Below are 24,035 nucleotides of genomic sequence, written 5' to 3'. Positions count from 1 at the left end.
TAACAACATGACTGATTTCATCAACATCTAATTTCTACTCACTTGCAGTGCTCACACAGTGAAAGTCTAAGTTTCATTCATACAGAACTTTTCTATAAATCTGGTCATATAAGCAGAAAATATGTTGCGCAACGTCCATCAAGACTCGTTCCTGGAATCATCCCATCTGCATTCAAATAGATTGTGCACCATTAGGGTTATAGCACTGGTCAAAGGGCAAAGCAAATGAGCTGTCTTCAATAAAAAGCGCACACGGGGAAAACAACAGCGTCAGAATCGGTGGGACAAGGCTGTGGTCATGTGTGCTCGCTGGCTCCTGCTTTTGGCCTTGGCCTCTGTGGCCTGCTGTCAGACTGTGGAGGACAGAGCAAGGGAATTCCTCAACAAATTTGATGAAGAGGCATCTGACATCATGTACCAGTACACCCTTGCATCCTGGGCCTACAACACAGATATCTCCCAGGAAAATGCAGATAAAGAGGTAAGAGTGGAAAAGTAGAGGAGGGATGTTAAGCATCACAACTGAATCTACTGAAATCTGAAAATATAGGAGAAGTAATATTTGAACAATAGAAATACGATTTTAGTAAAAATACTATTATTTTTAGTATTTAGTAAATACTACATTTTTTTTTATTCTTTCAGCTACTGAAATCACAAAATATGTATTTTAGGGGTAAATAATCTGAATATGACATATCTGAATATGAGTATTTAAGACACATTGAGCAGCCTTTTCTGTCTTCCGCAAGCAATTCTAAGACGTTAAACTATTGAAATATATATAAAATATATTGATAATATATTCGGGGAAATATGTTAAATATACTGATCATTTATTTGGAAAAACTATTAATTGAATAGCATCAGAATATTAACAGAATACATGTCCATGATAAGTTAAGTGCTTATCTCGAGCTGGCCTGTTTAACTTCCAAAAAAATTAATTTATTATGTAATTTTACTGTAAGTATGAGTAGTAATAACTAGATATTGATGTTTATTACAAGTCAAACATATATAATGTTTTTTTCAGAATTTTTTTTTCTTTATATGAAATATTAAATGTCTGTCATAAAAATGAATTAAACATCATACCTGGATATGAATATTTATGACATGTTGAACATCTAACATACAACTACTGAATTCACTAAATGTAAAATTATGAGTAATACAACAACAGTAATGCACTCAAAAAAACTGAATTTTGCTGCTTCAAACTACGCATTTAAAATGATTGAAACAACACAATTCTTATGTTGTTTTGGGAAAATTAATATTTTTATGTTCAGTCCACTTCAGTTTTTAAAAAAAGATTCAGTTAACTTAATCGATTTGTGTTGGGACAACATAAGGGAACTGTTTAAATAAATTTTTACAGTGTAAATGAATAAAATGGTGTTTATGACCATGTTTTTTTTTTTAATTCTATGTTCTGCTTACTGTTCTGAATCACTAAATGTGACCCCGGACCACAAAACAGTCATAAATGTCTTTATGTATTTCTTGAGATGTATACACAGGGCTACTGCAGGTGTCATTAAGTCAAAATTAGGATTTTTAAAGACCCTTTTAAGATCATAAAGAATGACACTTTAGACTTACACAGGGTTGAACACTAGAGACCAGGTATTATCGTGGGGAATCATATAATTGTCTTTAGTTATCTTTTGCTGATTAGGGAATTTAATGGGGAATTTGCTGTAAAATGTTTAAATGCTGTTATGAATTGTATCTCTTTGCAATAAAAACTTACATGTAAAAAAATAAGGTTTTATTGAGATGTACTGTTGGTGATTGGATGGATGTTGGCCCAACTGAGTAGCTTTACTTGAATAAAGCTACTGTTTTGAATAAAATTAAGACCTGTTTAAAATGATTTAAGACCTACAACACAATATTTCAGTGAATTTAAGTGAATTTTCAGCGACTTTTTAGGGGCAATTTCATTTTTTTTTTAAATTTAAGACATTTTAAGACTTTTTAAGACCCTGCGTTAGTGCCCTGATACATCCTCTGAAAGCTGAATAAATTATATTTTAACTGTTGTATGTTTTGTTAGGAAAGGACAATATTTACAGAGATAATCTGATAATTCAAAAAATCTAAATACTGAGAAAATTACCTTTAAAGTTGTCCAAATTAAGTACTTACAAATTATATAACTTTTTTGATATATTTACAGAAGGAAATTTACAAAACATCTTTCTGTAATGTGATCTTTGCTTTATATTCTTATCATTTTTTTTTGCATAAAAAAATCTATAATTTCGACCCATACCATACAATGTATTTTTGGCTGTTTCAATATATGGGGAAAGTATGAGAACAACACCATTAGTAACTGTAAATTGGTGTTCAACACAAGGCGATCAACTTCAACCCTTTTACGCAACAGTTTTAACTAACTAAATTATTGAAATTACAAATATCTAATGTTTATTGAAATGATTGATAGGAGAACACCAATAATCCCTGCACCACTAGTGATCATGGGTTCTCTTCAACTCTCTCTTCAGGCAGAGGCATATGCAATCTGGAGCGAGTACTACAACAAGATGTCAGAAGAGTCTAATGCCTACCCCATAGACCAAATATCGGATCCAATCATTAAAATGCAGCTCCAGAAGCTTCAAGATAAAGGATCTGGGGCCCTTTCACCTGACAAAGCTAGTGAAGTAAGTATGACATTGCAATTTCATGTGCTGTATCACTTCTCCTGTAGTAATATGACAAACATAGAAACTAAAATTGTGTGAATGACTTATGTATCACAGCTGAGAAATATCATGTCAGAGATGAGCACTATTTACAACACGGCGACTGTGTGCAAAATAGACGACCCCACCGATTGTCAGACTTTGGAGCCAGGTAATATCAACTTTGCATACCATTCTAATGATAAAGCGAAATCTCAGGATCATAAATAGATGGCTTGTTTAATAATAAAAGAGTGTGTGTAAGAGGTTTCTGTTATCTGCTTTACTTATTCACGTGTAAAAAAAAAAAAACAATAGGGAACCATCAGTTTTCATTCTCAGGTTCATTGTTGAATGTGGTGAGATGTGAAAAAAAGAGGATATGAAATATGAAACATAGTGTGAAGCAAAGGTAAAAAGAGCCAGAAAGGGTTTGCATTCAAAATGCTTCAATATTCAACAATAAATTAATACAATCAAACAACGAAGTGGGATACTGTGAGTTTAAAGAGCCAGATGTATTTTATTCATTTACCATTTTAGCTAATTTAATTATTTTTCAGTTCTCAGTTAAATGTAAGGAGTCCACTTAACTATTTTTAAATCCATATAATTCACATATTTCTATAAAGTAGGGGTAATAAGTATTCAACACATCACCAGTTTTCAGAAAACATATTTCTAAAAAGCTGTTGACTTAAATTTTTTTACAGATGTTGGTAACGACCAAAGAAATTCATTTATGCAAAAAATATAGTTTGCAATAATAAAGTGTGTAATAATAAATGTGTAATAAAATTAAACAACACCGGAAAAAAGTATGGAACACATGAAAAAAGGGAGGTGTAGAGAGGCAGTGAATGCCCAGACAGAAGCTGAAATTTCTCAGAAGTTACTCAGCAATTTGGCCCTTTGTCATTTGTAAATTAATATTATCTGCTTCGGTCTAACATCTACATTATCAAGATGATGATGATGAAAACAGGGTGGACATTTCAGCAAGACAATGATTTAAAACACAGCCAAGGAAACTCTCAAATGGTTTCAGAGAAAGAAAATCAAGCCGTAGAATGGCCTAGCCAATCACCTGACTTGGATTCAATAGAAAATACAAAAGGGTTTGATTCCAACCCCAAGTGAAACACATGAAGGGTTTGATTCCAACACAGAGGAAATTCCCAGTCAAATGTAGACTGACTAAAATTGATTTTTTATTGACTAGGCCTAGAGAGTATCATGGCAGAGAGCAGAGACTATGATGAGCGTCTGCATGTATGGGAAGGCTGGAGAGTGGCCACAGGGATGAAGATGAGACCCTTGTATGAAAAATACGTCGACCTGAAGAATGAAGCTGCCAAGCTCAACAGTACAAGCTTTTTTTCAACTTTATGACAGTGTTTTAATAACCATAAGTGATAATATTGTTTTACGGCACTGCTTTTATCGACAGCTAATGACAAAGTTCAAAACAACTCACTTGTTATTAATAATATGAATCTTTTTGTTTAATTATAGACTACGAAGACCATGGAGATTATTGGAGGGGAGATTATGAAACTATTGATGATCCCAAATACAGTTACTCCCGAGACCAAGTTATAGAAGACGCCAGGCGCATTTACAAAGAGGTTGGCAAAAAGAAGTCAAATCAATGCGTAGACATTTTTACTTGGGTCCTGATTCTGAAAATGCATTTTTAATATGATTTTCCAGATCTTACCACTGTACAAAGAGCTTCATGCTTACGTGAGAGCAAAACTGCAAGACGTCTATCCTGGTCACATTGGCTCTGATGCCTGTCTTCCAGCACATTTGCTTGGTAATGTTATTAAATGGGTAGATTAAATTATCCACATAGAAACATTTTCTGTTTTACCCAGCCTCAAGACATCCAAGAGGCTTATTTTTGCTTCAGTAAAGAAAATTTTTAGCTAAAACTGTGGTCCTTATGACAAGTTCAGACTGCACAACATTCAAAGTAATTGTGTCACAGATGTTTTCACACAGCATGACTTTCTAGAGTAGCATTATGTCAGTGCTGTGTTTACACTGTAGGATGGATTGGCGACAGGGGGTTTCACACGGCATGACTTTATAATAGGAAGTATCGCCGACAACATTGTCTTAGTCCACAAACTACAACTCACAACCAAACACATGCAAGAAGTGACGTGGAAACAATGCAAAGCCACAAAGTATATCTTTTGTCATACTGAAAAAGAACTTTTGTCATACTGAATACTTTTTCGACTCGGTTGTGGTATTGCTCAGATGACACGTCAAAAAGGCACGGGTGCTGATGCCAAATTTCCACTAGTTTTCCCGTTATTTTTTGGGTCCAAAATTCAAAAATAAGGGCTTTTAACTTCTCCCCAACCTCCTGCTGACCAGCAGATACTCATACTAGGGTTGTCACGATACCATTAATTCACGTTATAATACCAGCTGAAGAATCGTGATATTAGGTAGTATTGCGATACTGTAATTCATAACTCAAATCTATGAGTAAAGAAAATTGTTAGAAATACTATATTTTATATGTTATAATAGGCTTAGGGTGACGCAGTGGCGCAGTAGGTTGTGCTGTCACCTCACAGCAAAAAGGTCGCTGGTTCGAGCCGCGGCTGGGTCAGTTGGCGTTTCTGTGTGGAGTTTGCATGTTCTCCCTGCATTTGTGTGGGTTTCCTTAGGGTGCTCTGGTTTACCTCACAGTCCAAAGACATTCGGTACAGGTGAATTGGGTAGGCTAAATTGTCTGTAGTGTATGAGTGTGAATAGATGTTTCCTAGAGATGGATTGCAGCTGGAAGGGCATCTGCTGCGTAAAGCATGTGCTGGATAAGTTGGTGGTTCATTCTACTGTTGTGAACCCGGATTAATAAAGGGACTAAGCTTAAAAGAAAATAAATGAATGAATGATAATAGGCTTACTTGAACTGAATTCATAATTCCCTTACTATTGAAAAAAGTATCTGCACATCACTTCACCTAAACTATTTTGTAGATAACCGACCAACAAAAACTGCATTAAAATAAAGATACAAATTATAATGAACAAAATACTTTACAAAAAGAGTATTTTTACAACAAAATTAGGCTATATGAAGTGGTCAAAAATTAGTGTAAATGTTTCCTCTTGCTCTTTTTGGGTTTTTTATCTATTGTTTTTTTATTTTTATTTGATCAGGTATTCAAAATGTTCACTTTGTGAGTCGTACTTTTTAAGAGATTGTTGCGGTTGTTTGAGCTACTAAATCAATTAGACGGGAACAGAAATAGGCTGATTCAGATGTGCGTTTGAACAGCAACATCAGCAACTTGCAATGGGCTACAATAAAAGGCATGAATTCTATACAGTTTTGTAACCTTAAAGGGCTCCACAGACTATTCAAATAAAATGGTCTATTGTTGCACAAACGTGTGAACATTTTAGTGAATTTTCCACATGCAACATTATGTATTGTAGACAGACCGTGAATGAGGATACTATCGTTTATAAACTACAGTGGCACTACCAGTATTTTGGAGCCATAATATCAAGATACTAACATCGTACAGATAAACCGTGCAACCCTAACCCATACTAGTGAATTCTGCTCTCTCATTGGCTGTAGGTAATCACTTATTTTATTCTGAATCAGAGCACATTTTACATGATTTTGCATCACCGACAGGTCACGATATTTAGCATGCCATATATCTCACAGGTGTCAGCAAATCATCTGCGATTGTCTGAGATTGCGTCTTTGATAGCTCACACTGTGTGATTGTTACCCAAGTGAACAAGCACCAATTTGACTTTAATTTCAGGCATTTGTCTGGGATTTTTCAAAACCTGTCGGTGAGTCAAAATCTAGGCTAAAATCATGCAATCTGAACTCGGCATTAGTAACAATTCATAAATGTAAGTCTATAGCTACCAGCACAAATAAAAACAAAAAACAGACTAAGCCAAATTAATACTCTTGTCTCCTAATGATAAATCGAGTTCTTATGAAGTGGACAGACTGATCTGTGCAAGAAACAGAAGTTTGTATTTATGTTGTCAAGCATCAGAAAGTTTGATTCCAGACTTTTGGAAATGTGTTAAAAAAATGTTTGTCGAGGCTGTGGATTAAAAGTAATAATTTTGCAAATAATGTTTCGTTTCTGACACAAACCAATTATTTCAATTTATAAGATTTAAACGTATCATCAGGAATCACAGGTATTAATTTAGTTTTGCCTGTAAATGTTTTTTTTTGACTTTCAAAGAAACCATTGGCTTGACTTCTATGAATGCTTATAAATAAGGGACTTAAGATTTAATTAAAAAAAAAAAAAAAAAAAAATATATATATATATATATATATATATATATATATATATATATATATATATATATATATATATATATATATATATATATATTCTGCTAAGGACAACAAGTCATCTGCATCTTTGATGGCTTAAGGGAGAGTAAATTAAAAGCAAGTTTTACATTTTGGGTGAGGTACTGTACACCTTTAAGTAATTTGTATTGGCCAAACAGTCATATTAAATTATACATAATTGAATAACCTTGCAATTTACTTTATTAAATTAATACTTAATTTTTGACATTTTACATTCAGGTGATATGTGGGGACGGTTTTGGACCAACTTGTATCCTCTCATGATCCCATATCCAGACAGGCCTGATATTGATGTGAGCTCCGCAATGGTGGAGCAGGTAGGACATGTGACCATTTTTCTTTCTATTCATTGAGCATCTTTTTATCACAGAGGATTTATCTTTATCTACGCATGTTTAACAATCGGGGCTAAAGGTCGTGTTTTATCGGATCAAAGATTAAATGTAATCTGTAGTGTGATATTAATCATTTTGTTCCTTTAACTGAAGCAATAAAGTATTCCGGAAGATTCTGAGCTGTAAATTGTCCTAATGTGGTTTTTAGTTTTATTTGTAATTTTATTTCAGGGTTGGGATGAAATCCGTCTGTTTAAAGAGGCAGAAAAATTCTTCATGTCTGTAAACATGCCTGCAATGTTTGACAACTTCTGGAACAACTCAATGTTTATTAAACCTGAAGAAAGAGATGTGGTTTGCCATCCTACCGCATGGGATATGGGAAACAGAAAGGACTTCAGGTGGGGCTGATAATGCTTTGGTACATTCGGTCAAAATGCACGGCAATGATTAACTAGTAGATATGATACCATTTGAAAGAAATTCATTGAGGATGACAGAAAAAAAACATTACATTTTTGCTGATGTCATTTTTGATGTTTGCAATTCTCTTACTTTTACTTATCAAGATATTTACTTGATAAAAAAAACTTATTAGTAGAAGTAAATAATATTACATAATTATAAATTATATTTTTATAATTGATATATTTTTATATGTTATATTTCCCAAAAAGGTTGAAAATAATAAAATCTAAATATACATATTTTACAAAACAAGACTTTAGAAAACTCTAAAAATATATTTAAACAAAAAAAGCCATTTTACTTTCATAAATATTTGCTTTTGATGAAAATGCTTCAGTTTTATATATATCTTTTTTAATTAATATCACACACAATTTTAAAAAAAGCTTTTTTTGACACCTAAAGGCGCTCCATACACCATTCAACCCAATAATGGGTTTGTAATTGGTTACAGGTCCAATTTAAGTAATCTGGCTAGGACAAATCCAAATTTTTGTGCTCAAGAAGCATTTCATATTATTATCACTATTAGAAAAATATAAAAAAACATCTTTGAAAAACAGAACAGTATAACGTATGTATTTTAATCATTTGTGGTTTGGACAATTAGCAATCATTATAATGACTTTCAAATTTTTACAGAATCAAAATGTGCACTAAAGTGAACATGGATGATTTCTTAACTGTCCACCATGAGATGGGGCACAACCAGTACCAAATGGCTTACCGAAACCACCCATACCTGCTGAGAGATGGTGCCAATGAGGGCTTCCATGAGGCTGTTGGAGAGATCATGTCGCTTTCTGCTGCCACTCCGTCTCACCTGCAGTCACTGGGGCTTCTGCCTTCCGACTTCAAACAGGATTATGGTAAAGGCCCATTGCACACCCACTTGAGACTATGACTTCATCTAAATAACAGAAATTGATTGTAAGCTCTTTTTTTTTGTATTGCACAGAGACAGATATTAACTTCCTGTTGAAGCAGGCTCTCACCATAGTGGGCACTCTGCCCTTCACCTACATGCTGGAGGAATGGAGGTGGCAAGTCTTCAAAGCAAAAATCCCCAAAGATGAGTGGATGCAGCAGTGGTGGCAGATGAAGTGAGTGACTGAAAACATACCTTAAAAATCTCTTATTCATTTGCACTTTGACTCTATGGATCATGATAATAATATTTGTTATTACCACAGGAGAGAACTTGTTGGAGTGGCCGAGGCTGTTCCCAGAGATGAGACGTACTGTGACCCTCCAGCACTTTTCCACGTTTCTGGAGATTACTCTTTCATTAGGTAATGTAGTGTGGTGTTCATATCGCATTTCAATTAACAAAATACTGCGTGTACTGTGCATTTAGCGTCTTTTGTCCTCAGCTAAAAGTCATACTCAGCGTCAGTATCGTTACTAAAGGTGAAAATGAGGAAGCAGGAAACGCCATTGTCTTAAATTATGCTCGCGAGCTACACAAACAATGCGACTGGTCATATTCATGAATAAATGATTCAGCTAGAATTACGAATAAAAATACGTCATACGTTATTCCAATTTCCGAAATGAATACTTTTTAGGGCGGAATTGGCGCGCTTCCTTCAACGACGTAACTGAATCAAAACAGCGCGACATACACCGAGGATGATTCCCGAATCAAATGACTCTTTCAAGTTGATTGATTCTTGTAGTGAATCGACCCAAAATAACAGTTTTGAGTCGGTTCTTTATAATGATTCCCAAAACGACTCTTTTGGGCCTGATTTTTCTACAATTGAATTTAAAGTAGGTTATGAACTTTGCATGTTTAATTGACAACATTAGCTGAAAGAGAATGTTTATTGGATTTAAACAAAATGCAGATCATAGATGCAAAACAAATGATAAAAAAATTATAAATTATATATGCATTAATTCATTCATTCATTTTCTTTTCGGCTTAGTCCTTTTGTTATTCCGGGGTCGCCACAGCAGAATGAACCGCCAACTTACCCTGCTGAAAAAAACAGCTTAAACCAGCATAGGCTGGTTGACTGGTTTTAGCTGGTTGACCAGCCTGGTTTTAGAGGGGTTTTGGCCATTTCCAGGCTGGTTTCCAGCTATATCCAGCCTGGTCTTTGCTGGTCAGGCTGATGACCAGATGCCCAGCTAAAACCAGTTGTGTCCATCTTAGACCAGGCTGGTCAAGCTGGTTTTAGTTGGTTTTAGCTGGTCATTTTTGCAGCCTGACCAGCTAAGACCAGGCTGGAAATGGCTGGAAACCAGCCTGGAAATGGCCAAAACCCCTCTAAAACCAGGCTGGTCAACCAGCTAAAACCAGCCAACCAGCTTAGGCTGGTTTAAGATGGATTTTTTAGCAGGGTATCCAGCACATGTTTTACACAGGGAATGCCCTTCCAGCTGCAACCCATCTCTGGGAAACATCCATACACACTTATTCACATTCATACACTACGGACAATTTAGCTTATCCAATTCCCCTGTTCCACATGTCTTTGGACAGTGGGGGAAACCGGAGCACCCGGAGGAAACCCACGCAAACGCAGGGAGAACATGCAACTCCACACAGAAACGCCAACTGACCCAGCTGCGGCTCAAATCAGTGCCCTTCTTGCTGTGAGGCGACAGCACTACTTTGCGCCACAGCGTCAATAAATTATATATATATTTAAATGTAAACATTTTGACTTATAAACAGTCATGTCTTGTTTTTTTTTAATAAGAAGGTACTTCACATTTACCATTTCATCATATTGAATACATATTGTTTTACATATTCCTTTTTAAATTGTAAAACCCTATATTTTTTTAATGAGAGGCTGGTTTGTGTTGCGAAGGTAAATTTCACGACAGGTTAGATCCAAATGGAGTTTATAAAGAAAGGGTTGAATACCAACAATCACAACAACAGAGATAATCCAAAGCATAATCCTAAAAAAGGCAAAGGGTCAAGACAGGGAGCAAATAATCAGAACAGATAAACAGTCCAAGGGTCAAAAAAACAAGGAAACGTTTTGTAATGAATGCAACAGCTAGACAAGATTAATTGTTTAAATAGTCTAGGTAATTAGTGATAATTTCCTTCAGCTGTGAGTAATCAGAGTGAACTTGAGACAGGTGTGTGGATGCAGGGTATGATGAGACATGTAGTCCGGAAAGATGATACTTGGTGAAGTGTTCTACAGCGGCCCATTAGGGTAACCCCCTGCCAATCATAACAGTTTAATTGACAAAATTAGCTGAAAGAAAATGTTTTTTTTTTCAGAATTAAACTACTACAAATTATACATTCAGCAGAATATAAAACTCGAGCTATATAGCCAAATAAATAACCATATCTTGTTTCATAAATAGGTACTTCACTAGAACCATATATCAGTTCCAGTTTCAAGAGGCATTATGTAAGGCAGCTGGCCACACCGGTCCCCTTTACAAATGTGACATTACAAACTCAACCAAAGCTGGTGACAAACTCAGGTATGGCTTCATTCCTTTGATGTTGTTTATTAATATACTTTTTTTGTAATAACTCCCCTAGAGACCTGACTTGTTTAAAACCAGAATGACCTGTAAATCCCTTTAGAGACCTGTATAGAATAAACAGAATAGCTAATAACTATTTTGTGATTTATATTTGCAGGCATATGCTTGAGTTAGGCCGATCCATGTCTTGGACTCGTGCTTTGGAAGAAGTTGCAGGAACCACAAAGATGGACTCACAGCCACTGCTACATTACTTCAGTACTCTCATGGAGTGGTTGAAGGAGGAAAACCAGAAGAACAACAGAGTTCCTGGCTGGAACGTCAATGTTAACCCTGGTTAGTTTTCTATTTGAATATACATAACATTATTAATGTGTACATTGTCTCCTACACTGTAAAACCCAACAGTCAACTTTATCAAGTGAAATGAGTGTAGCTAACTCAAAATGTATTGAAAGTTAATTCTAACTTGAAAAGAGTTTTGAACTCAGTGTTAAAGGTAATGAGTTAATTAAATACCTCATTACAACAACTTAAATGGAGTAAGTTCACAGTACTTTTATAGATTAGTTTTTAATTCAAATGGTGTTAACCATTGCTAACCATGCTATAAGCAACGAAAAGTTGCCTGCTCTATGTATGGGGTGTACTTATTTCTTCACATAAGATGGTTCTGTTGTCTCTGATTATATTTAGCTATTGATTAAATTACACAAATGTACAGTCAATATATACTTTACAGTATGCTAGTAATAGTAAATTATAACATGTTTTTTCTAAAGGTGTACTTACATCATCTTTTATAAATGATGCAGAAATTTCAGAAAATGCCTTCAAAGTCAGAATAAGCCTTAAATCTGCCCTGGGAAATGAAGCAGTAAGTCATTAAAAATGTTGCAAACATGATTTATTACATAATAAATGCAAATGATTTATGAATATAAATTATTTCTATCTTCAGTACACCTGGAACGCAAATGACATTTATCTCTTTAAGTCCACTATGGCCTTTGCCATGCGCCAGTACTACTTGAAAGAAAAGAACACAGATGTAAATTTCACGTAAGTATTAGCACATTTCTTTTCCTCCATTAATTGTTCATTTCATATTGATAGTATCATTGTTAAATTAACATATTCATTGCATGCAGGCCAGAGAATATCCACACGTACAATGAAACCGCCAGAATATCCTTTAAATTTGCTGTGATGGATCCAACCAAAACAGGCACAGTTATTCCAAAGGCAGAAGTAGAGAATGCTATCTGGTATTTAATGTTTTGTATGAATATTGGTTGCCATGGCATATTTGTGCAACTGTCCTGACTGCAGAATTTCCCTTATTAAACAGGCAGGAGAGAGATCGCATCAATGGTGCATTTCTACTAAGTGACGAAACTCTGGAATTTGTTGGTCTGATGGCAACATTAGCACCACCAAAAGAGGAAAAAATCACAATTTGGCTGGTGGTGTTTGGGGTAGTAATGGGAGTGACTGTCCTTGCGGGGATCTACCTCGTTACCACAGGGATATTAAATAGGAAGAAGTAAGTTCTGAAGGGGAAGCCCCTCAAAATCAGTCAGTCAGCGAAATTGGTTTACAATCAGTTTATCATCAGTGGTGATGCAATTCTTGTCTGTATTACATAATGGTATGCTTGTTGAAACTAACTGCATCAACAAAACAGCAACATATGACTATAAGGAGAATAATGCTTTTTATATACTAATTTTATTATACAGTATAACATCTTGTTCTGTTCATAGTGTGCTTATAACAAGTATTTCTTTTTATTATATATACATACATACACACATACACACACACACACACACACACACACACACACACACACACACACACACACAGACACACACACACATACATACTACATACATTGCCTTAAAAAGTCTTAAATTCACTAAAATTTTGTGTTGTAGGTCTTAAATCATTTTAAACTTTATTTTGCTTTATCCAAGTAAAACTATTCAATCGGACATTTTTTATTGCAATGAGATACAATTAAGAACAACTGTTGAGTCATTTTTACAGCTAAATCCCCAAATTAAATTCCCTAAAAAACAGAAACCAATTACACAATTTGTCATGATAATACCATTAGAAAAGTTTTTAACCCTGTATAAGTCTAAAATTAAATTAAAATTTTAATGGTCTTAAAAGGGTCTTAAAAAGGGTCTTAACGTATATATGTTTCACAGTGAATGTAGACAATATATGTTTTAGATCTCAATATATGTTTTATTAAAATAAGAGTTCAGTCACTGAACATCTTAAGGAATAGATAGATAATACATTTAAATTTAAATGAGGTATTACAAAAATACAATTACAAATTAAAAACCAAAATGTCAAACTAATCAAACAAAAACGACAAACCTCACAAACAAAAATGACAAACCTAACAAACAAACATGAAAAACTAAACAAACTAAAATGACAAACTAAACTTACAAACTAAACAAATAAAAGTGACAAAATAAACAAACAAAAATGACAAACCAAAACAAAACTTAGAAACTTAACAAACATAAATAACAAATTAAAACAAAAACAAAAGTTACAAACTAATAAAAAAAAAAAAAACTAAACAAACAAAATTTACTAACTAAACAAACAAAATTTCAACTAAATTTGATATGTTTTGTGTTGCCTTTGGTATTTTCTTCTTATTATTATTATTTTTATATATTTTCCTCTAACATTATTTCAGGTTTACTAATATTTGGACCATAATCTTAAGTCATTTCATTAGATTAGTTCCAGTTTTGGCTTTGGTACTAACTAATCTATTTTGTATATAATACTCCCTTAAGCTGGGCACTGTATACTGTATGTATATAAGGTTTTAGTTAAACCTACAAAACTACAATTTTGGCAATGTGATCTGTTTTACGGAAGTGTAAAACTACCTGAAACTACTGAAAGAAAGTGCACAACTAAAAATGTGCATCAACCAATCAGAATCAAACATACAAGTCACATGACACAAATCAAAATAGTTAATCGCTATGTAAATCATTAAATATGTACTTGGTATGTCCAAAGTCTTACATGATTATAAAACTGCAATTCTTTCAAAAGCTGACTGTGTATGAATTATTACATTTGTTTTTCTTTTTTTTAGGAAAGCTAAGAAGGCTAAGGAGGCCTCAGTTGAGAACCCATACGATGGATCAGATGATGGTGAAGTGAACAAAGCCTTTGAGGAAGACATTGAACAAACAGGACTGTAAACAAATATGCTTTCAGAAAAAAAAAATCAGAAAGGTTCCACATCATTGCATGATTTTGTTTTTTAAAACAATGAACAGACGTCTTTTTCGTGTGTCTTTACAAATATTTATTTGAATGCATGATATAGGAAAGATATATAGTATGAACACATAATAATAAGATACAATTACTGTAACTATGAAAATAGAAATTGCAAGCTTATACATACGGTACCAATGTAAATAGGGGTTAATATTGTAAAGCAGTTATATGTTTTTCTAAGAGGTTTGATTAAATACTACAACAATATAACCAGTGTTTCCTACATTATAATTAAAAGTAGCTCAATGTAATAGTGTGAAAGGAAACAGTGACACCTTCTAAATAAAATCCTAAATATGACTTAATATAAAGTAGTTGATGTCTAGTCACTTGCGATGAAGTTGAATTGGTTACCAGTGGTTTTACGATCACATTTTTGCATTTTCACATTGCAGTTTACAGTGTGAAGGAACCATCCTCTGTGGAGAGCAGACTCAAAATGATAGAAACCATCCGGGGTTTGAGACATGTAGAAAACAAGAGAGGGCTTTACTGGGTCACTTGTAGAGTTGCGCAGCTGTTCTTGCTTATACCTCTGGAAAAAAAGACAAGATGAAGGCATTATTTGTGTATCTTTAGGTTATACAGTTGAAGTCAGAATTATTAGCCCCCTTTTTATTTTAATCCCCTATTTCTGTTTAAGGGAGAGAAAATTTCTAAACATAATAGTTTTAATAATATATAATTATAATCACTAATTACTTTTATCTTTGCCATGATGACAGTCAATAATATTTGACTTGATATTTTTAAGACACTTCTATACAGCTTACAGTGACATTTAAATACTTAACTAGGTTCATTAGGTTAACTAGGGAGTTATTGTATAACGATGGTTTGTTTTGTAGACTATTGAAAAAAAAATAGCTTAAAGGGGCTAATAATGGCCAGCATGGTGGCACAGTGGATAGCACTTCTCATAGCAAGAAGGTCGCTGGTTCGAGCAATGGCTGGGTCAGTTGGCATTTCTGTGTGGAGTTTGCATGTTCTCCCCATGTTGGCATAGCCTTCCTCCGGGTGCTCCGGTTTCCCCCACAAGTCCAAAGACATGTGGTACAGGTGAATTGGGTAGGCTAAATTGTCCATGCTGTATGTGTGTGAATGAGAGTGTATAGATGTTTCCCAGTCATGGGTTGCAGCTGGAAGGGCATCCGCTGCTTAAAACATATGCTGGATAGGATAAGTTGGCAGGTTATTCCGCTGTGGCGACCCAAGATTAATAAAGGGACTAAGCCGAAAAAAAAGAATGAATGAATGAAGGAATGGAATTAACAATTTCGACCTTAAAATGGGTTTTAAAAAACTAAAAACGGTTTTTATTCTAGCCAAAATAAAACAAATAAGACTTTATTTAGAATAATAAATATTATCAGACATAGTGTGAAAATTTCCTTGCTCTGTTAAACACCATTTGGGAAATATTTAAAAAAGAAAAAAAATTCAAAGGGGGGCTAATAATTCTGACTTCAAGTGTACAGTATATATGTTAGCCAACCTGTATATTTTCTGTTTAGTTTCTGTTTACCAGAAATATTATTTTTTCAACACATTTCTAAACATAATCGTTTTAATAAATCATTTCTAATAACTGATTTATTTTATCTTTGCCTTAATGACGGAACATACAATTTTAGTACATGTCTTTTGTGACACTAGTATTCAGCTTAAAGTGACATTTAAAAACTTACTCTACTTTCCCTTACTTGGTAGGTTAGGGTGAATAGGCAAAACATTGTATAATGATGGTTATGCTCTATGAACAATTGAAAAAAGTTTAACTTAAGGGTGCTAATAATATTGAAAAATTCAAAACTGTTTTTATTCTAGCTGAAATAAAACAAATAAGACTTTCTCCAGAAGAAAAAAATATTATAGGAAAAATTCCTTGCTCTGTTAAAAATAATTTGGGAAGTATTTAAAAAAAGAAAAAAAGATTCACACTAATCATAATAATGCATTAAATTAGTAAGGCATTACTGAACAACCCAGAAAAAAATGAACATAATTAAAAACTTACTTTAATTGTTAACTTAGTCTCTTCCCCATTGTTGATACAGCAGAAGAAGTTTTCGGTGTCAGTAAAGTTCAACACAACAGCTTTAGCTTTATTCAAGTCTTCAGCGACCATGACATGGAAGATGGTGATTTTTGCTGAAAAATTTCAGAAATAAACAGAATAAGAAAACGTGGGATAAAAATGACTCTATAGAAACAGAATTTTTCATAGTTTGACAAAAACCTGACATGGTGTCCTCCAAAAATATGTCATTTGTTCCGCCTGGAGAAACAAACTTGCATTCTTCTTTTGACTTCAGGTACATATTTCTTTTTTCTTTAATCAGTCTCTTGATTTCTAGAGAAACTGAAACAAATAAAATTCAAAGATTAATTCATCAGAAGATTGGGATTGTGCTTTCTTTTAAATAATAAACAATAAATGTCCATTTGAATATTTACAATTCGACTTATTTACAATGACAAAGACCTTCTCTTAATAGTCACATTTCCAAAACCCCTTCGCAAAAATCTCTTCCCAACTTTCAGCAAAGCACAGCTATGTGTTTCATAATTAAAATGAAGCAAAAGAAAAGGCTTGAATCAACTCATTCTTCATTACCACTAGACCTATGTCTGAATATGGCATGTTTGTGTAATCATTATCATGTTCAGTATAGACTACAAAGTGTTCTTTTGGAAAAAAAGTACATGCAGTTTATGCAATTATATCATATAATGCAGTGTTTCTCAACCACGTTCTTGTAGGGCCACCAACACTGCATGTTTTATATCTCTCCTTTGTCTGTCACAACCATTACCGCTCTTTCAGTCTCTGCTAATGAGCTGATGATCTGAATCAGGTGTGCTTGGTTAAAGAGATGTGGAAAATGTGCAGAGCTGGTGGTCCTTCAGGAACATGGTTGAGAAACATTGATATAATGCCAATTACAGGATGGTATATGTGCTTATAGGTGTGCACTGTTTCTTCTATGGGCAGCACGGTGGCTCATTTGGATAAACCAAATTGGTCGTAGTGTATGAGTGTATGTGTAAATGAGAGAGTGTACGGGTGTTTCCCAGTATACTGGATTTTGGCTGGAAGGGCATGCGCTGCATAAAACATATGCCGAATAAGTTGGCGGTTCATTCCACTGTGGCGACCCCTGATAAATAAGGGACTAAGCTGAAGGAAAATAAATGAATGAATGTTTGTTCTCCAATTCTGGCATAATAAAGCATTTCAGTCATTGCAATTGCAGACATTTGTTTCGGATCTGTGCTAACAGGTACTGTTTTGAAAGCGTTGTCATCTTTACGGAATTTTTGTGAAATTAAAAAATGACTGGACTGGGATTGGGAACAGTTCAGTTTTAACTATAAATGTTGCAAATTGCAGTATTTTATGGTTATTATTTTAGAATTTTTTAATGAATTTTTTATAAAGTAAACTGTACATACAGAGGGTGACACTTTAAAAGGAGCATTACCGCCACAACTCGTATTGCCGCCGCACTAAAGGAGTAAGAATGTTTTTTTAGGTATAACAGCAGTTTGCGACTATGCCGCCAGGCAGCACAAAGGGTCGGTATGGGAACGGACAGAAATATACAGTAGCTGTAAATTCCCTACGTGTGAATGAAGATAAAATATTGAGACAAAGCATTATAATGCCTTCATTAAACCTTAAAAACTTGTTAACAAGCTTTATTATCATTGTAAACTTGTTAAGTAAAAATGAGGATTAATTTTGGAAGGTAAAATTTAAGAAATAAAAGACAACTAAAATGAAAGTCCATACATACATTCAAATAAGTAGGCTCAAATAAATAAATAAATAAAGCAATATTTTAGTCTAAATATAGAGAGATGTACAGTGTTTGTTATTAGACAGTCAATAACCTTTTTCATTGAAGTTTTTATTGTTGATTATTTTTACTATCTCATTTTATGTCTGAATTATTGTACGTAAGTAATAAATAAATAATTAAACTGAACTAAATAATTATTTATTTAAAGATATTACCAGCAAAACACAGAGAAACGATCCGGCGCATGGACTAAAGAGCTCTTGAGTTGAACACTGCTACATCAAAAGCATAATAATAAAGTGACCTACCTCAAGCAGATCATTAAAATTATAATACAAATAATTTTGCCAAAGGATGTAAATTAACTCCTGCAAGTTTATTTTTAATAATATACTTTCAGTACAGTTTAGTTTTTAAACTGACAATGTTCTCCTTCCAATTATATATATATATATATATATATATATATATATATATATATATATATATATATATATATATATATATATATATATTTTTTTTTTTTTTCACATGCACATTGCCATGTAGCTTTTTTGGTATTTCTGCCTAACTGCGAAAAGATGTAATTTTACAGAAGCAGTCACAGAATGAAGTTTGTGCAAACAATGGAAACTACTCAGTTTACAGCAAGATTATTGAGGAAGTTTAGAAGAAGGCTCCTATCCTATTGCAAAAAAGCACAAATTCAGAACACAATGGTAATGAAAATGCCTAATGAAAAACTTACTACATGCATAATCCGCTTGGTCAGGAGTGATGACCATTTCATTAAAGGACTGATCACAGCTGCAGAAAGGGTCATCAGCATCGGGATCTTGGTCATCAACCACACTCAGGGTCATGTTAGCCAGGGCCACAAGTGATGAATCATCAAGAAAACAATCGTTGTGCTCCTCCTCATAGTCGTCTGGTAGTGAGGCTGTATCCAAAACATCCTCGCTTATTACCGACAGGCTGAATCTGATTTTCATCTCACGTTTTGTGGCACAGGTGTCCTCAGATTTACACTCTTCTGCTTTTACAATGTTTGAATCACATCCGATCTATACAAAACAGAGAAAGAAAGAGAGAGTGAGAGAGAATATTGGCTTCAGACTTCTTGAAGAAAATTAGAATGAATGACAGCGAGATGCTCACATTTGAAACAAATGCCTCCCACACATTACTAAGTTTCCAGACTAGACAAAAAAAAAAAAACCTCCAGGAAATGTTTAGTTTCATTTCTTGATCACGTTGTTAACATTTAAATGAACTAGATAAACTGAGAAGAGGAAACAGCACAGTGAATGAACGTGGGTCCTGTAACTAGAACAAATAATAGTAATGATATTGTGCACACAGACAGACAGACAGACAGACAGACAGACAGACAGACAGACAGACAGACAGAAAGATAGATAGATAGATAGATAGATAGATAGATAGATAGATAGATAGATAGATAGATAGATAGATAGATAGATAGATAGATAGATAGATAGATAGATAGATAGATAGATAGATAGATAGAAAGATAGATAGATAGATAGATAGATAGATAGATAGATAGATAGATAGATAGATAGATAGATAGATAGATAGATAGATAGATAGATAGATAGATAGATAGATAGATAGATAGATAGATAGATAGATAGATACTTTTGCTATTTTTGTTTAAATTTAAATGTGTTCTTTCTACTTTTAAAGATGTTCAGTGACCAAATTATTATTTTAATGATATTCATATATATATATATATATATATATATATATATATATATATATATATAGTGCTCAGCAAAATATTTTGATCCATTTCTCAGTAAATAGGCAATGTATTTTGGTGCATTTACGCAAAACAGATTTATTAAACAGATATATTTAATAAAAAAATATTTTAGTCACGAACACACATTTAGAAATTGAAACATAATACAAGTAAATTCAAGCAAAATGTTGCAAAAAAATTACAACCTACAAAATTTCAACTAATTATTTTTTCTATTTTCTTCTCTTGATTATTCCTCTTTTTAAAAATTTGTATTTAGTATTTTTCTATAAACATAAATTTGGCTGTACTAGTTTTTGGACTATTATCTTGAGTTACTTTGTTAGATAAGCTCCAGATTTGGCTTTAGTACTGACTAATCTAATGTATATGCAAAAATATTGTATAGCTTCCTATTAAAAACATGAATTTAAAAGATAGATTAGTGAGGGTGTACTCATATATGCTGAGCACTGTATATTTATAACACACAACACAAACTAACATAATAACATGCATAGTAACTTTGATTTTGCATACCTTGTCTGCCATGCTGATCTCAGCGCTGCTCGAATGATTTGTAAACCTTTGCTCTGAAACGGTGCCTTTTCAAAGCCACAGTCCACATGTGGTTGGAAAAGGAAGTTGTGAGAGGCAGTAGCCTATAGCAGTTCTGTCAGGTTTGGTCACAAGTAACAGATGTTATGATCATGAATAATTATTTGCAAAAAGTCCGAAACAAATGTCAAACTATCAAAAGTATGAGCTAATAATACAGTGTGGGGATAATTACAGTTTGAACCCTGCCAGATGAAGAAGAGCCGGAGTCAGAGATTCAATTAAAGAAAGTTTACCGAAGATAGTTTGCAGTCTCATCAGCAGAAGCCAGCTTCAACACTTGCAATGAGCTCGTAGGCCGCTCTACTCACAATAACATCACTATTATACTCTTACATAATGTCATTAACTGTGTCATACATATAGGTGTTTAGACCTGATTGGTTAAAACACAGATATAGAAAGATGGAAATTTCCATGTACGTGTGTACATTATCTCAAGCATGCAAACATCAGACAGCCACATCAGAGCTGACCCCAGAACTGTACTGTTTCTTACCCAAATCTGACTTTAATCTCAGCCGCCTTTTCAAAACTGCAACAATCTATATCTAAACTGGCAACTTTCATACAAACTCAGGAATTAGTTGTCTGCAATTCTTCAAGAGTTTGTCCACTCAAGAGATCTCCATGACCTCTGACCTGACTGGGTAGATCCTGAAGAAACAAATCAGTTGGCATACAGAAAAAACAATCACACACATTTATTCCAGTTTTTCTCTGAAGTAGAATGACACTAAGGTCATCATATACTCTATTCTCTTTTTTTAATGATCATAACAATTGGCAATGAAAATTGCTTGGGAACGAAAGCTGAAAAATGCGAACTACGAGTGGAAATCATACTGGTGTGCACTAGCCTTTACATGGATCCAGGCATACTTTACAAACATTCATTCATTCATATTCTTTTCGACTAAGTCCCTTTATTAACCTGGGGTCGCCACAGTGGAATGAACCACCAACTTATCCAGCACTTGATTTACGTAGCTGATGCCCTTCCAGCCACAACCCACCTCTGGGAAACACATCCATACACACTTATTCACGCCCCATTCACAAGCCCCATTCAGTTTGAATGGGTGACGGCAGGTGTTGCCAAACTGCATTGTGGATCTGTCAACGCAGCTACAGTGGCGTTGCTTGCTGCAGCAGTTGGGACTAGCTCAACTTTTCAAGCACCAATGGAAGCGTCAGCCAATTAGATCGCTGTATGCAAATACACTAGCTAGACAGTGGCCTATTGCTGACTGAATTTCATTGGCTGACGCTGTTATGACGATCAGAAATGCCAACTAACCTAGCCGGGCTCGAACCAGCAACCTTCTTACTGTAAGGTGTTCGTGCTATTTACTGCACCATCGTAAACATTCAACTTTTTTTTAATAATCATAAAGACATAAGAAAGTATGTGTCACTCCACCCTGCAAGGTGTGCACTTAAAAGATTTCCCCTAAAAAGTTTTTCCTTACCAAGCATGTAGTTAATGAAGCAGGGAAAGTTTTATTAACCACATAGGGGGAAAAAAACTTCTATCTACATTAACCACCTAACTGGCTTGGAGTGGAAAACTTCTTTTGAGTTCACATCTCAGCAAAACATGTTACACTCAAAAAAAAAAAAAAGTTTGCTGTTAAAAGTACATATTTAAAATGAGCTGAATCAACACAATTCTTGAGTTTTTTTGGGGGGGACAGCTTAATTGTTTTATGTTCAATACACTTAAATTTGTATTGTGTTCAGCCCAGCCTTTTGACAGTGTTTATATTATTACTTCATTCATACAGCAAGTGGTTAATGAAGCAAGGAATTTTGCCTTTAATCGGTGCAAGGACTTTAGCGTCAGCATAATTAGGATCAACAGCTGTGCAACCGTAGTAAATTAAATGCATTTATTTAATTGTACCTTATAATAAAAAAAATAAATATATTTCTACAAAGTATTTGGCATGACTTTATTTTGATGCTTCCTTTAATGCATTGTGTTGAATTTAAGTAACACTGCATCTACATGCCAACTAATTGTCATTAGATTATAAGTAGACTGTTAGGTTGAGGTTATGGTTAGGGACAGTATAAGTTGACATGTACTTTGCAAAGTCAGTTAAATGTTAAAGGAGCAGTATCAGCAGATATGAAGCAGACAGTCTACTAATACTCAAATGAGAATTAATTAGTATGTAGTTGCAATGCAACTTTTAGTCAACAAAATGTGCAATAGGCACTATAAAAATAAAGTTTACATGTTCTCCACACATGAGTTTCCTTCAGGTGCTCCGGTTTCCCCCACATGCCCAAAAACAGGGGACTTGAATAAGGTAAATCGGTCGTAGTGTATGTGTGATTGCAAGAGTGTATGGGTGTTTTCCAGTGTTGGGTTGTGGCTGAAAAAGCATACCCTGCGTAAAAGACTTTACAGACCTGAAACTTGCCTATAGCACTTATTCATTGTTGCTCTTAGTTGTGTAAATTGCTTCCTTGTCCTCATTTGTAAGTCGCTTTGGATAAAAGCGTCTGCTAAATGACTAAATGTAAATGTAAATGTAAAACATATGCTGGATAAGTTGGCGGTCCATCCTGCTGTGGCAATCCCTGATGAATAAAGGGACTAAGCCGAAAAGCAAATGAATGAATAAAGAGCTAACAAGCGACTACAGAAACATCATACTATAAAGTATGATCACAACTATTAATAAAACACATTGTCGGATGAACAATTATACATAAACACTGAACTTATTTTTTAAAATTTTGTTTTATTGAAATTTCATAAGGCGATGCATGCTATACAAACACTCAAACACAAATACATTTGATACAGAAGCAGTCAGTCAAGTTCTTACAAGCCTTTAGCTTATACAGACGAAGTGAATAAAAATTGACTGTGTTTATTGGGTAGGACTTTATTTTGATGCCCCTATTGCACATTTTGTTGACAAAAAGTTACATTGCAACTACATGCCAATTTGCTCATTTAAGTATTAGTAGACTAATACTAATTAGTATTAATGTCTGCTTAAAATCGGTTGATACTGCTCCTTCAACAGACAAATAACTGATTATAAGTAACTTTGCAAGTACATGTCAACTTACACTATCCCTTACCCCAACCATAACAGTTTCATTATAATCTAA

The 24,035-nt window shown here is 34.1% G+C and overlaps 2 protein-coding genes across 7 annotated transcripts; one reads left to right on the top strand and one right to left on the bottom strand.

The window, feature by feature from the left end:
• Positions 1-269: 269 nt before the first annotated feature.
• On the top strand, positions 270-15,010 carry ace2 (angiotensin I converting enzyme 2). Of its 4 annotated transcripts, none has more exons than XM_005169360.5 (18): positions 270-481; positions 2,523-2,681; positions 2,781-2,874; positions 3,925-4,068; positions 4,218-4,330; positions 4,416-4,521; positions 7,315-7,412; positions 7,662-7,831; positions 8,541-8,767; positions 8,857-9,001; positions 9,092-9,190; positions 11,241-11,363; positions 11,527-11,705; positions 12,185-12,246; positions 12,331-12,431; positions 12,521-12,637; positions 12,721-12,915; positions 14,515-15,006. In XM_005169360.5, the coding sequence occupies exons 1-18, from the start codon at positions 299-301 to the stop codon at positions 14,621-14,623; spliced, it is 2,424 nt and encodes an 807-aa protein (XP_005169417.1). In that variant the 5' UTR covers positions 270-298; the 3' UTR covers positions 14,624-15,006. The 4 variants fall into 4 exon arrangements, with proteins under 4 accessions (XP_005169417.1, XP_005169416.1, XP_068080258.1 ...); XM_005169359.5 differs by having other exon boundaries at positions 12,152-12,246; NM_001007297.1 differs by having other exon boundaries at positions 286-481; positions 12,152-12,246; positions 12,721-12,914; positions 14,513-15,010.
• si:ch73-226l13.2 lies at positions 14,716-21,200 on the bottom strand. 3 transcript variants are annotated; one of them, XM_073915450.1, is made up of 6 exons: positions 21,137-21,200; positions 20,823-20,955; positions 19,260-19,575; positions 16,945-17,067; positions 16,723-16,856; positions 14,716-15,240 (listed from the first exon to the last, which is right to left on the bottom strand). In XM_073915450.1, exons 2-6 carry the CDS (start codon positions 20,832-20,834, stop codon positions 15,028-15,030), a joined length of 798 nt encoding a protein of 265 aa, XP_073771551.1. In that variant the 5' UTR covers positions 20,835-20,955; positions 21,137-21,200; the 3' UTR covers positions 14,716-15,027. The 3 variants fall into 3 exon arrangements, with proteins under 3 accessions (XP_073771551.1, NP_001269007.1, XP_073771552.1); NM_001282078.1 differs by lacking the exon at positions 21,137-21,200 and having other exon boundaries at positions 20,823-20,864; XM_073915451.1 differs by lacking the exons at positions 20,823-20,955; positions 21,137-21,200 and adding an exon at positions 19,670-19,793.
• Between the last annotated feature and the right edge of the window lie 2,835 nt (positions 21,201-24,035).

The sequence above is a fragment of the Danio rerio genome, chromosome 11 (assembly GCF_049306965.1).
Source record: "Danio rerio strain Tuebingen ecotype United States chromosome 11, GRCz12tu, whole genome shotgun sequence".
Classification (NCBI taxonomy): Eukaryota; Metazoa; Chordata; class Actinopteri; order Cypriniformes; family Danionidae; genus Danio; species Danio rerio.
This window is presented reverse-complemented; position numbering and strand designations above follow the sequence as displayed.